At 46.1% G+C, this 13,908-nt stretch overlaps 1 protein-coding gene across 1 annotated transcript in view; it reads left to right on the top strand.

Annotated features, from left to right (window-relative positions):
* Nucleotides 1-13,908, top strand: part of ADAMTS17 (ADAM metallopeptidase with thrombospondin type 1 motif 17) — a 112,962-nt gene that overhangs the window by 9,769 nt on the left and 89,285 nt on the right. The window contains exons 4-7 of the mRNA XM_075575279.1: nucleotides 2,026-2,201; nucleotides 5,661-5,744; nucleotides 10,564-10,718; nucleotides 11,132-11,175. Of these exons, the coding sequence (XP_075431394.1) occupies nucleotides 2,026-2,201; nucleotides 5,661-5,744; nucleotides 10,564-10,718; nucleotides 11,132-11,175 (459 nt within the window). The remainder of the gene's footprint in view (nucleotides 1-2,025; nucleotides 2,202-5,660; nucleotides 5,745-10,563; nucleotides 10,719-11,131; nucleotides 11,176-13,908) is intronic.

Below are 13,908 nucleotides of genomic sequence, written 5' to 3'. Positions count from 1 at the left end.
ACTTGCACACAACGTGGTGTTAAAGGGGACAGCCCAGGAGTGGCCAATGCGGGGTTAATCTCTCGCTCCCACTGTCGCAGAATCAGGGTAACGTGGGGTTAAATCTATGTATGTAAAAGAAATGATCATTTAAGGACAGGCGCAGGTAACTTGGACAAGCCAAACGTGTCCAGTTCTTTGTGCGCTTCGAGTCCCACTTCCTCGGGGGGGGGGGTGGGGGGGTTATGTGGGGGGGGGGGTGCTGGCACACGTTCATTTCCCAGCCCCCAGATATGCAAAATCCATCCAGCCATATTTGGTGGGGCTACTCCATTGGCGAATGAGTAAATATGGGTCTTGAACCACAAAAATAAGATTGTAAGCACTTGGGGTGGGGCGTTTCCCGCAGCTAAATACACAGCACGGTGTGAAGAAGAAGAAGAAGAAGAAGAGACCTTCTTAGCGTTTCAGAGGAACCAGCCACGATGCATTGGGTGTGAATGATTGGGGCGGTGGAAAGATACAGTGGGAGCACACTACCAGAGGTTACAAAACAGACACTGTATACAACAAAGTGAGCTGAAGCATGCAGGACTGGGAAATCAAATCCTCAACCTCCCCCCCCCCCCCCCCAACAGGTCAGGTTAAGGATATCCCAGCTTCAGCACAGGTGGCTCAATCACAGGCTCAGTCTTCGACTCAGCCTCTGATAGAGTCACCTGTGCTGAAGCAGGGATATCCTGAAAACTTGACGTGTTTGGAGGGGGGGGTGGGGGGGACTGGAGTTGAGCCCCCTGCTCCAGCACAGGAATATGCAAGACGAGCACACAGAAAACCACCGAAACATTAGCTGCTTAAACGTCCAGTTTAATGGGAATATAGCGTAACAAGCAGAACCAGTCTCTGTGTTCGTGGCGTTGGGGGGTGAGTGTTATTATGTGTATGTACAGTATATACGTGTAAGTTCTGACGAAGGAGATGCTGCCCTGAAACGTTAACACGTTTGTCTCATTATGCCGTATACCCAGTGACGCGGACATTTAAGCAGCTAATGGTTCTGCAGTTTGCGGGGTGCAGTTCCAGTGCTTTTCTGAGCTGTAAAACAGACACACACCACACACACCACACACACCATCCCCACACACATACACACACACACACACACACACGAGACACACCACACACAAAGACACACATACACACACAGAGACACACATACACACTAGAGACACACCAGACACAGACACACCACACACACACAGAGACACACACCACACCGCACACACAGAAACACCACACACACACAAACACAGAGACACACACGTTCCTAAACTGCTGACTGACAATAGTTGCAGCTTAACCCCGTTTTTTGTTTGTTACAGAAAGGTAGGCATGGCTTTAACCCTTTCACTGCTGAAGAGGCCGTTCAAGACACTGCGGCAAACCAGTCCAGCAGTGCAGGGTTATTAATATACAGAGGGTATTTGTACCAGCTCCTGGATAACACGTTATAGTCTCACGCCTTGCTGTGCAGGGTTTGAGTTTCCTTTGGCCCTGTATATTTATGTCTGCGGACACATAGTATTCGAGTGGTGTAGTTTTTATTATGATTAATAATATCTTTTATTTGGATGGTGCCAATATGTTCCATAGCGCAGTACAATGTGAGAGGGAGGACAGCAACATTGTATAACAAAGAGTTACATAGATGTTAAGACACGCAGAATAAGAAGGAGGTTCCTGCCCCGCAGAGCTTACACTCTAGAATGCTTGTGTTTATTATTAGTAGGATTGAATTCTTGTATCAAGCTGACTGTAAGAGATACAAGATTGCACGCCAGGAAGGGTTAGCACCCCCGATCCAGCCTTAACTCTTCTTATTCCAATCAATGGGACTTAACGCTGGATCACTGCGCCCTACAGACACGACGGGAAGCAGTGAGGGGGCAGCCGCTGCCCCGCAGAGCTTACAATCTAAGCAAGACCGCTAGCATGGAATTAACTGCAGGAATAAGTGAATGAAGAGAATTAATTGACCCAATGCAGGGAAGACTAGGACGCCGAAGAAAAGCAAAGCGGCGAGCGAATGGCGTGAGCGCAGGAACGCCATCCGGCTGACGGAAGAGCACACCGTGGAGACGCTGGTGGTCGCCGATGCTGATATGGTGCAGTACCACGGAGCGGACGCCGCGCAGAGGTTTATTCTGACCGTGATGAACATGGTACGTACGCCCACGTGATGTAACCGCGTCACTGCCTTGCGAGCGCCAAATCACTTTATCTCTCTGGGCCTCAAGATCCAAAATGAGACTGCTGGTTCTCCAGGACAGGGACCTGGGCAAGTTATTGCCCCCTGCGTGTTCTTCATACCGGGTGGCTCCGTGGCTCCGTGGCACGTGCAGTACACAGCTCTGCATGTGTCACGCACTATTTCAATTCCACGGCAGCTGTTAAGGGGCCGCAGTCCATGCGAAGCGTCTGGAATCTGCTTCAGGTCGCTGGCTGCTTTAAGGGATGAGATCAGCGGCCCCCAGCCGAAAAATAAATACAAATAAAACGCCTCTACCCAATGAAATGTGAGAGCTATAATTCCAGCTGCCAGAGAGGCGCTCGACACGTCGCGGTGTCGAGGAATAAGCGCAGAGCACAAAGGGATCTTAGCTCGTAATTCCCACCAGATATAAAAAGACTTAAACAGTTTGAAGCTTCTGTTACAGACTCGCCTGGTTCTTTCTGTCGGTGCCAGTGTTTTTCAACAAGGGTTCTGTCATTTTCAGGTCATTATACCAAATACGGAAGAATTTACAATGCATCTGATCTCAGACGCGCTATTAGAGAGGGTCGGGGTTCCTTACAATGCATCTGATCTCAGACGCGCTATTAGAGTGTTGGGGTTCCTTACAATGCATCTGATCTCAGACGCGCTATTAGAGAGGGTTGGGGTTCCTTACAATGCATCTGATCTCAGGCACGCTATTAGAGAGGGTTGGGGTTCCTTACAATGCATCTAATCTCAGACGCGCTATTAGAGAGGGTTGGGGCTCCTTACAATGCATCTGATCTCAGACGCGCTATTAGAGAGGGTTGGGGTTCATTACAACGCATCTGATCTCAGGCGCGCTATTAGAGAGGTTGGGGTTCCTTACAATGCATCTGATCTCAGACGCGCTATTAGAGAGGGTCGGGGTTCCTTACAATGCATCTAATCTCAGGCGCGCTATTAGAGAGGGTTGGGGTTCCGTACAATGCATCTGATCTCAGACACGCTATTAGAGAAGGTTGGGGTTCCTTACAATGCATCTGATCTCAAACACGCTATTAGAGAGGGTTGGGGTTCCTTACAATGCATCTGATCTCAAACACGCTATTAGAGAGGGTTGGGGTTCCTTACAATGCATCTGATCTCAGACGCGCTATTAGAGAGGGTTGGGGTTCTGCAGAATTTCACAATATAATGGTAGGGTTCCTTAAGCAAAGACAGGTTGAACCCCACTGCGGTGTGGAGTAAATAAAGGTGCAGTTTCTCCAAACCTGCTACATTGTTCCCGGACACATTAGGTCAGTTCGGTGGCGGTCTCACTCCGGCCCTCACCTTGAGCCCTGTAAGGTCGGCCGGCTTTTAGCCTGTAACCGTGCAATAATATAATAAGTCCTTGTGTGCCCAATGAAAGACATCTCGGCCTATAACAGATGTACTCTCCAGGACCACCACAAGACCCTTTCACCAAGGCCAAAGAGTATTTGGCAACCGTTTGGCCATCGTAGTGTTTGCCGGGTTATATGCCAAGTGTGATTTAAATCAGGGGTGGCCAACTCCAGTCCTCAAGCCCCAACAACAGGACAGGTTTTCAGGTCTTCAGCACAGGTGGCTTAATCAGTCCCTGCTTCAGCACAGGTGGCTCTATCAGTGTCTCAGTCTTCGACTGAGCCACTGATTGAGCCACCTGTGCTGAAGCAGGGATACACTGAAAACATGACCTGTTGGCCGCCCCTAATTTAACTGCTCCACATTAACCCCCTCACTGCTAGATAATTTTCATCTCTTATATCAACAAAATCACTCCAATAGGTTTATCCTCTGGCATTGAATGAGTTAAGCCTGAGAGAGGGGGGAGAAAAGATATTAAAATGGGATGTTCAGATATTTGGAGCAAGTGCTCATACTCGGCTCTGCCTGTCAGCAGATGGTGTAAATAAGTACCCCCCACCCCAGACGTGTCTCCGGGTACTCCGATCCCCCAGGAATGCAGGAGGAGTACTTCCCGAGAGGTGACGGTCATTAGGAACTCAGTATTAACAGGCATGTGACACACAAGAATTCCCATCGCTGTGTGTCACCAACAAGGCATTTCTGCCTCGGGGAACAAAGGGGGGGGGAAGGCCGCCTGTCATTACTTCTGCGCAGACAGGCCGCGGTGGGGTTACACCGAGACGGGACCGGTTCTGAGCCTCCTGCCGCTGCTTGTTCCAACACCGATTTTTATTTATTTATTTTACCCGCATACACTGGAGCAGGGCTCCTGTCCTCAAGGGCCACCAATAGGTCAGGTTTTCAGAATATCCCTGCTTCAGCAAAGGTGGCACAGTCTATGATTGAGCCACCTGTGCTGAAGCGGGGATATCCTTGAAACCTGGCCTTTGAGGGCTGGCGTTGGCCACCGCTGCACTGGAGTGACAGTGCAGTTAACACATTGAGACTGCAAAGTCTTGCTCTTACAGCGGCAGTCTGCAGTGACCGCCATTTTTCTTTGCATTTTGTTTGGCCGATTTTAAGACATGTTTTCTTGGCCGTTCCCAGCGCTGTTTTTATTTTTGACACCTGATGCTCCATTCACGAAATTTCAGCGTTTGAGGTTAAAATGAAGCTCTCCCAGAGCCCGGCGCAGTTGAAATGTTACCATGGTAACATCAGAAGTTGGAGATGAGGAAAATCCTGTTTTCTAACACTAAAAAACATTTTCTTTAAATAAAAACAGGACATGCTCAGGGTGCAAGATCCTAACATGATATGAGATAACATAGAGGCGTCTTGCAATATCCTATATAGCAGGGGTGCACAAACTGGGGGGTGTGCCCCCCTGGGGGGGTGCTAGATTTCCTGGGGGGGGGAGGGGGCGTCATTTGACGGTGGGGGGTCACGAGGCGCCGAAGACAGCAGGCAGGGGTGCGCACGGGGAAAAGTTTGCACATCCCTGGTATATAGTGTACCATATAGAAATTCCCATGCCCTCCTGAGCCCCCCAGTTTGCGCACCACTGGTGTACCATATAGAATATACCACATCTGCTGTTTTCTTTCGTTGGGGGTGTTTATGCTGTTATGCTTCCCAAGTAACAAAAAGGATTTTACAATGAGTGAGTGTGAGTGAGTGTGAGTGAGTGAGTGAGTGTGTGGGAGCGTGAAACAGTGGGAACATGTGAGAGTGTGAGAGAAAGCATCAGGCAGTGTGAGACACAGAGTGAGGGAGTGTGGAAGACACATTGGGGGTGTGGGAGACACAGTGGGGGTGTGGGAGACACAGTGGGATTGTGTGTGGGAGACACAGTGGGATTGTGTGTGGGAGACACAGTGGGATTGTGTGTGGGAGTGTGTTGGATGAAAAAGGAAAAGCATGTCGCTTTGTCGCTGTATAACATACGATGATGGGTAATCCTCATGCTTCTGCCGTGGGATTCTTGCAGGTGTACAACATGTTTCAGCATCAAAGTCTGGGAATTAAAGTGGATATCAGAGTGACCAAGCTGGTTCTGCTTCAGAGCCGCCCGGTAAGTGGGGGGGGACGGGGGAGGGAGAAAGGGGACCCCGGGGGGGGGGAACGGGACCCCGAAAAAGGAAGGCAGTAAAAAGGGACAACATAGCGGTGTATGACGCAGCATGCGATGTTTGGAAGGGCCGAGCATGGATACATTCTGTTCCCTCTGTCTTACCCCCAGTAATCTTTCATGCTCCTGTAATAATAATAAGGGCAGATACAGAAAGAAGCCGACGGTAAAAGGCTGGAAATATATATTGATACTCGGCAGCGTTAGATGTAGCATCACTGACCTTCCTGTAAAATACACTGTTACTGTAATACCCTTTGAGAGTGATACACTGTTACTGTAATACCCTTTGAGAGTGATACACTGTTACTGTAATACCCTTTGACCGCGATACACTGTTACTGTAATACCCTTTGAGAGTGATACACTGTTACTGTAATACCCTTTGAGAGTGACTCTCAAAGGGTATTACAGCAACAGTGTATCACTCTCAAAGGGTATTACAGTAACAGTGCATCACTCTCAAAGGGTATTACAGTAACAGTGTATCACTCTCAAAGGGTATTACAGTAACAGTGTATCACTCTCAAAGGGTATTACAGTAACAGTGTATCACGGTCAAAGGGTATTACAGTAACAGTGTATCACTCTCAAAGGGTATTACAGTAACAGTGTATCACGGTCAAAGGGTATTACAGTAACAGTGTATCACTCTCAAAGGGTATTACAGTAACAGTGTATCGCGGTCAAAGGGTATTACAGTAACAGTGTATCACTCTCAAAGGGTATTACAGTAACAGTGTATCACGGTCAAAGGGTATTACAGCAACAGTGTATCACGGTCAAAGGGTATTACAGTAACAGTGTATCACGGTCAAAGGGTATTACAGTAACAGTGTATCACTCTCAAAGGGTATTACAGTAACAGTGTATCACTCTCAAAGGGTATTACAGTAACAGTGTATCACTCTCAAAGGGTATTACAGCAACAGTGTATCACTCTCAAAGGGTGTTACAGTAACAGTGTATCACTCTCAAAGGGTATTACAGTAACAGTGTATCACGGTCAAAGGGTATTACAGTAACAGTGTATCACTCTCAAAGGGTATTACAGCAACAGTGTATCACTCTCAAAGGGTATTACAGTAACAGTGTATCACGGTCAAAGGGTATTACAGTAACAGTGTATCACGGTCAAAGGGTATTACAGCAACAGTGTATCACTCTCAAAGGGTATTACAGTAACAGTGTATCACTCTCAAAGGGTATTACAGTAACAGTGTATCACTCTCAAAGGGTATTACAGTAACAGTGTATCACTCTCAAAGGGTGTTACAGTAACAGTGTATCACTCTCAAAGGGTATTACAGTAACAGTGTATCACTCTCAAAGGGTGTTACAGTAACAGTGTATCACTCTCAAAGGGTGTTACAGTAACAGTGTATCACTCTCAAAGGGTATTACAGTAACAGTGTATCACTCTCAAAGGGTATTACAGTAACAGTGTATCACGGTCAAAGGGTATTACAGCAACAGTGTATCACTCTCAAAGGGTATTACAGTAACAGTGTATCACTCTCAAAGGGTATTACAGTAACAGTGTATCACTCTCAAAGGGTATTACAGTAACAGTGTATCACGGTCAAAGGGTATTACAGCAACAGTGTATCACTCTCAAAGGGTATTACAGTAACAGTGTATCACTCTCAAAGGGTATAATAGTAACAGTGTATCACTCTGAAAGGGTATTACAGTAACAGTGTATCACTCTCAAAGGGTATTACAGTAACAGTGTATCAGGTATTGCTGTAATACCCTTTGACCGTGATACACTGTTACTGTAATACCCTTTGAGAGTGATACACTGTTGCTGTAATACCCTTTGAGAGTGATACACTGTTACTGTAATACCCTTTGACCGTGATACACTGTTACTGTAATACCCTTTGACCGTGATACACTGTTACTGTAATACCCTTTGACCGTGATACACTGTTACTGTAATACCCTTTGAGAGTGATACACTGTTACTGTAATACCCTTTGACCATGATACACTGTTACTGTAATACCCTTTGACCGTGATACACTGTTACTGTAATACACTTTGAGAGTGATACACTGTTGCTGTAATACCCTTTGAGAGGGATACACTGTTACTGTAATACCCTTTGAGAGTGATACACTGTTGCTGTAATACCCTTTGACCGTGATACACTGTTACTGTAATACCCTTTGAGAGTGATACACTGTTACTGTAATACCCTTTGAGAGTGATACACTGTTACTGTAATACCCTTTGAGAGTGATACACTGTTACTGTAATACCCTTTGAGAGTGATACACTGTTACTGTAATACCCTTTGACCGTGATACACTGTTACTGTAATACCCTTTGAGAGTGATACTCTGTTGCTGTAATACCCTTTGAGAGTGATACACTGTTACTGTAATACCCTTTGAGAGTGATACACTGTTGCTGTAATACCCTTTGACCGTGATACACTGTTACTGTAATACCCTTTGAGAGTGATACACTGTTACTGTAATACCCTTTGACCGCGATACACTGTTACTGTAATACCCTTTGAGAGTGATACACTGTTACTGTAATACCCTTTGACCGTGATACACTGTTACTGTAATACCCTTTGAGAGTGATACACTGTTACTGTAATACCCTTTGACCGTGATATACTGTTACTGTAATACCCTTTGAGAGTGATACACTGTTACTGTAATACCCTTTGAGAGTGATACACTGTTACTGTAATACCCTTTGAGAGTGATACACTGTTACTGTAATACCCTTTGAGAGTGATACACTGTTACTGTAATACCCTTTGAGAGTGATACACTGTTGCTGTAATACCCTTTGAGAGTGATACACTGTTGCTGTAATACCCTTTGACCGTGATACACTGTTACTGTAATACCCTTTGAGAGTGATACACTGTTACTGTAATACCCTTTGACCGTGATACACTGTTACTGTAATACCCTTTGACCGTGATACACTGTTACTGTAATACCCTTTGACCGTGATACACTGTTACTGTAATACCCTTTGACCGTGATACACTGTTACTGTAATACCCTTTGAGAGTGATACACTGTTACTGTAATACCCTTTGAGAGTGATACACTGTTACTGTAATACCCTTTGAGAGTGATACACTGTTGCTGTAATACCCTTTGAGAGTGATACACTGTTACTGTAATACCCTTTGACCATGATACACTGTTACTGTAATACCCTTTGAGAGTGATACACTGTTGCTGTAATATCCTTTGAGAGGGATACACTGTTACTGTAATACCCTTTGAGAGTGATACACTGTTACTGTAATACCCTTTGACCGTGATACACTGTTACTGTAATACCCTTTGACCGTGATACACTGTTACTGTAATACACTTTGAGAGTGATACACTGTTGCTGTAATACCCTTTGAGAGTGATACACTGTTACTGTAACACCCTTTGACCGCGATACACTGTTACTGTAATACCCTTTGAGAGTGATACACTGTTGCTGTAATATCCTTTGAGAGGGATACACTGTTACTGTAATACCCTTTGAGAGTGATACACTGTTACTGTAATACCCTTTGACCGTGATACACTGTTACTGTAATACCCTTTGACCGTGATACACTGTTACTGTAATACCCTTTGAGAGTGATACACTGTTACTGTAATACCCTTTGAGAGTGATACACTGTTACTGTAATACACTTTGAGAGTGATACACTGTTGCTGTAATACCCTTTGAGAGGGATACACTGTTACTGTAATACCCTTTGAGAGTGATACACTGTTGCTGTAATACCCTTTGACCGTGATACACTGTTACTGTAATACCCTTTGAGAGTGATACACTGTTACTGTAATACCCTTTGAGAGTGATACACTGTTACTGTAATACCCTTTGAGAGTGATACACTGTTACTGTAATACCCTTTGACCGTGATACACTGTTACTGTAATACCCTTTGAGAGTGATACACTGTTACTGTAATACCCTTTGAGAGTGATACACTGTTACTGTAATACCCTTTGACCGTGATACACTGTTACTGTAATACCCTTTGAGAGTGATACACTGTTACTGTAATACCCTTTGAGAGTGATACACTGTTACTGTAATACCCTTTGAGAGTGATACACTGTTACTGTAATACCCTTTGACCGTGATACACTGTTACTGTAATACCCTTTGACCGTGATACACTGTTACTGTAATACCCTTTGAGAGTGATACACTGTTACTGTAATACCCTTTGAGAGTGATACACTGTTACTGTAATACCCTTTGACCGTGATACACTGTTACTGTAATACCCTTTGAGAGTGATACACTGTTACTGTAATACCCTTTGACCGTGATACACTGTTACTGTAATACCCTTTGAGAGTGATACACTGTTTCTGTAATACCCTTTGAGAGTGATACACTGTTACTGTAATACCCTTTGAGAGTGATACACTGTTACTGTAATAACCTTTGAGAGTGATACACTGTTACTGTAATACCCTTTGAGAGTGATACACTGTTACTGTAATACCCTTTGACCGTGATACACTGTTACTGTAATACCCTTTGAGAGTGATACACTGTTACTGTAATACCTTTTGAGAGTGATACACTGTTACTGTAATACCCTTTGAGAGTGATACACTGTTACTGTAATACCCTTTGAGAGTGATACACTGTTACTGTAATACCCTTTGAGAGTGATACACTGTTACTGTAATACCCTTTGTACTAATGCCTGCCCAGGCCGTGTCCTCCGAGCTAACAGACCATTGTCACTTGACAGGCCAAGCTGAGTATTGGCCACCACGGGGAGAGGTCTTTGGAGAGCTTTTGCCACTGGCAGAATGAGGAGTATGGAGGTACCAAGTACCTGGGTAGTAACCACGTGCCGGGAGCCAAGGACGACACGTCCGTGGATGTAGCTGTATTCGTGACCAGGTACACCCCAGCACCCACTCATCTTAAAGGGGCCGGTCCCACCTCTTTGACTTGGAGGGGTTCATACGTTTTTGGGGCAGAGCACCCAAAACATTCAGAGACCAGGGATAGAATAAAATGTCTGCCGCTGGAATGCTGTATTTGAACTCCTATGCTCCTATTTGACACGCTAGGAAGCCATGTTCCCTGAGCTGGAGAAGCTGCATTCATGTCAGTGGAGCGGAGCTCTTCTGCAGCACGGGGAAGATGGCTTCCCAGCATATTGAACGGGACCCACTGGCTGTCCTCCGACGGTCTCTGCATTCTCGTGCGCAGATCAGAGACACAGTAGCAGTGTTTCCTGTGCGCACATCTCTCCGACGCGCGGTGTTCTCCACTCGGCAAACTCTCTCTCTGTGTGTCTCATTTCTCAGGACGGATTTCTGCGTACACAAAGACGAACCGTGCGACACAGTGGGTAAGTACAAGGCTTGGCGCGCGGTCCTGATGTCACACTTTGTGTAGAGCCGAGAATAGCAGCTTTGTCCTTGCCATATTCTCGCCGGCAGTGAAGGGGTTATTACCCCATCATAGCTTTAATGCGGGTGCAATAGGGCAGGGGGGCTCAACGCCAGAACTCCAGCACCCCCCCAACAGGTTAGGTTTTCAAGATATCCCAGCTTCAGCACAGGTGGCTCAATCAGAGGCTCAGTCGAAGACTGAGCCTCTGATTGAGCCACCTGTGCTGAAGCAGGGGTATCCTGAAAACCTGACCTGTTGGGGGGGAGCTTGAGGACTGGAGTTGAGCATACCCCTGTTTTTGGGTTTGCTATGCCTATTACATGGTTACAATGTAACAGGAAAAGCAAACCATTTCTAAATAGAATAATGGCAGAGATTTCCGAATATCCCTACTGACGCTAGCGTGAATCTTTTAGTATAAATACGCGCGTCATTTACATGGATCCCGGACATTAATGAAGGTTGGGCAGTAACCGTCCATGCCGGTAAAAGCATCCAATTAAAGGGATATGAATATTATATTCGGAAGTGGTCTGTTCTGACTCCCCCAAGTTCCCGGATATAATCTGCCCGGATTCCGTCCAATTTGGGAGCAACAGTTGGATATGAGGAGGCCCTTAACTTGCATGTCCATGCGTTGTGTGTACGAAGGTTTATGGCTTTTTGAAGCGGATGGGACGTTTCAGACCGGCCATCTCGCCACTGCCAATCAGCCGCAGGGAACGGCTACCTGCCGGCCGTTTCACCGCGAAGGTTAATGGTTAGAGGGATTAGTGTTAGTATGAAGGGTTAACTTTTGGGGTTTATGGGTAAGGAGTTATGGTTAGGCGTTTTAGAGTAAGGGGTCCGATTTAGGGGTTAGGATAAGGGTTTAGGATTTTTTCGGGTAAGAGGTCCCTTACGAATTTTAGGGTAAGGGGTTAAAGGGCTAAGGTTAGGAGTTTTAGGGTATGGGGTATGATTTATGGGTTAAGGACGGGTTAAGGACGGGTTAACGGGTTAGGGGTCCAATTAGCGGTAAGAACTTCAGTTTAGAGACATAACTTTGCGGTGACATGGCCGGCGGCTAGCTGTACCCTGCGTCTGATCGGCTGCGGCGAGATGGCGGTGCCGAAACGTCCTAGACCGTTTAGAAGCACACTGTGGATTGTCTGGAACTTTATTGTGGCAACACTGCATTAATAACTGCTTCTCTTAGGTAGTGAAGAAGTTAATATAGTTCAATGCCCCCCACTGCTGGAACGTGAATGGAGGGTGTCCTCGTCGTGACATCATAGCACAGTGGCATCGGGGCCTGCATGGGACGTGGCCCTTAGCAGTGGGACATACACGTCCAGAGAGGTAATAACGGTATACACATACACGTCCAGAGAGGTAATAACGGTATACACATACACGTCCAGAGAGGTAATAACGGTATACACATACATGTCCAGTATTACTAGACAGTGTGTCCAAATACAGGACAGTCCGGTTCAATACTGGACACCTGGCCGCCCTACGTGTAATTTGTTCAATCTGGGAATGAAGCTTTAATAGCCATGCAGCGGGTGGAAGAGATTAGTGTGTGAGGATCGGAGCGGACATGTGGAGGTATTTAGGAGGAGGGAGTGCTGAGCACGCTGATTTCTAGCGCCGGCCCTGGCAGGAGCTGACTGTTCGCTCCCTGGCATCAGCTTCTTGCTCAAACTGATTGTTTCAGGGGCAAAAGATCAGATTTAGTGGCTGTGGTTGCCAAGCCCGGGCTGGGAGTCACAGACTGTCCGCGGAGTATGCAGAGTGGCGCATTAACCCTGTCACTGCCACAGGAGCTCGCCGTAAGGGAGGAGAATGGTGGCGCCATGTAGCGAGAGTTGCCAGGTGTCCAGTATTGAACTGGAAGGTCCTGCATTTGGACACTCTGTCCAGTAAAAAATTAGGTAATACTGTATGTGTATACCGGTATTACCTCTCTGGGTGTGTATGTGTATACAGGTATTACCTCTCTGGGCGTGTATGTGTATACTGGTATTACCTCTCTGGACGTATATGTGTATACCGGTATTACCTCTCTGGGCGTGTATATGTATATTGGTATTACCTCTCTGGGCATGTATGTGTATACCGGTATTACCTCTCTGGGTGTGTATGTGTATACCGGTATTACCTCTCTGGGCGGGTATGTGTATACCGGTATTGCCTCTCTGGGTGTGTATGTGTATACCGGTATTACCTCTCTGGGTGTGTATGTGTATACAGGTATTACCTCTCTGGGCGTGTATATGTATATTGGTATTACCTCTCTGGGCATGTATGTGTATACCGGTATTACCTCTCTGGGTGTGTATGTGTATACCGGTATTACCTCTCTGGGCGGGTATGTGTATACCGGTATTGCCTCTCTGGGTGTGTATATGTATACCGGTATTACCTCTCTGGGCGTGTATGTGTATACAGGTATTACCTCTCTGGGCGTGTATGTGTATACTGGTATTACCTCTCTGGACGTATATGTGTATACCGGTATTACCTCTCTGGGCGTGTATATGTATATTGGTATTACCTCTCTGGGCATGTATGTGTATACCGGAATTACCTCTCTGGGTGTGTATGTGTATACCGGTATTACCTCTCTGGGCGGGTATGTGTATACCGGTATTGCCTCTCTGGGTGTGTATGTGTATACCGGTATTACCTCTCTGGGTGTGTA

This window comes from Ascaphus truei, chromosome 18, assembly GCF_040206685.1.
Source record: "Ascaphus truei isolate aAscTru1 chromosome 18, aAscTru1.hap1, whole genome shotgun sequence".
NCBI classification, from domain to species: domain Eukaryota; kingdom Metazoa; phylum Chordata; class Amphibia; order Anura; family Ascaphidae; genus Ascaphus; species Ascaphus truei.
This window is presented reverse-complemented; position numbering and strand designations above follow the sequence as displayed.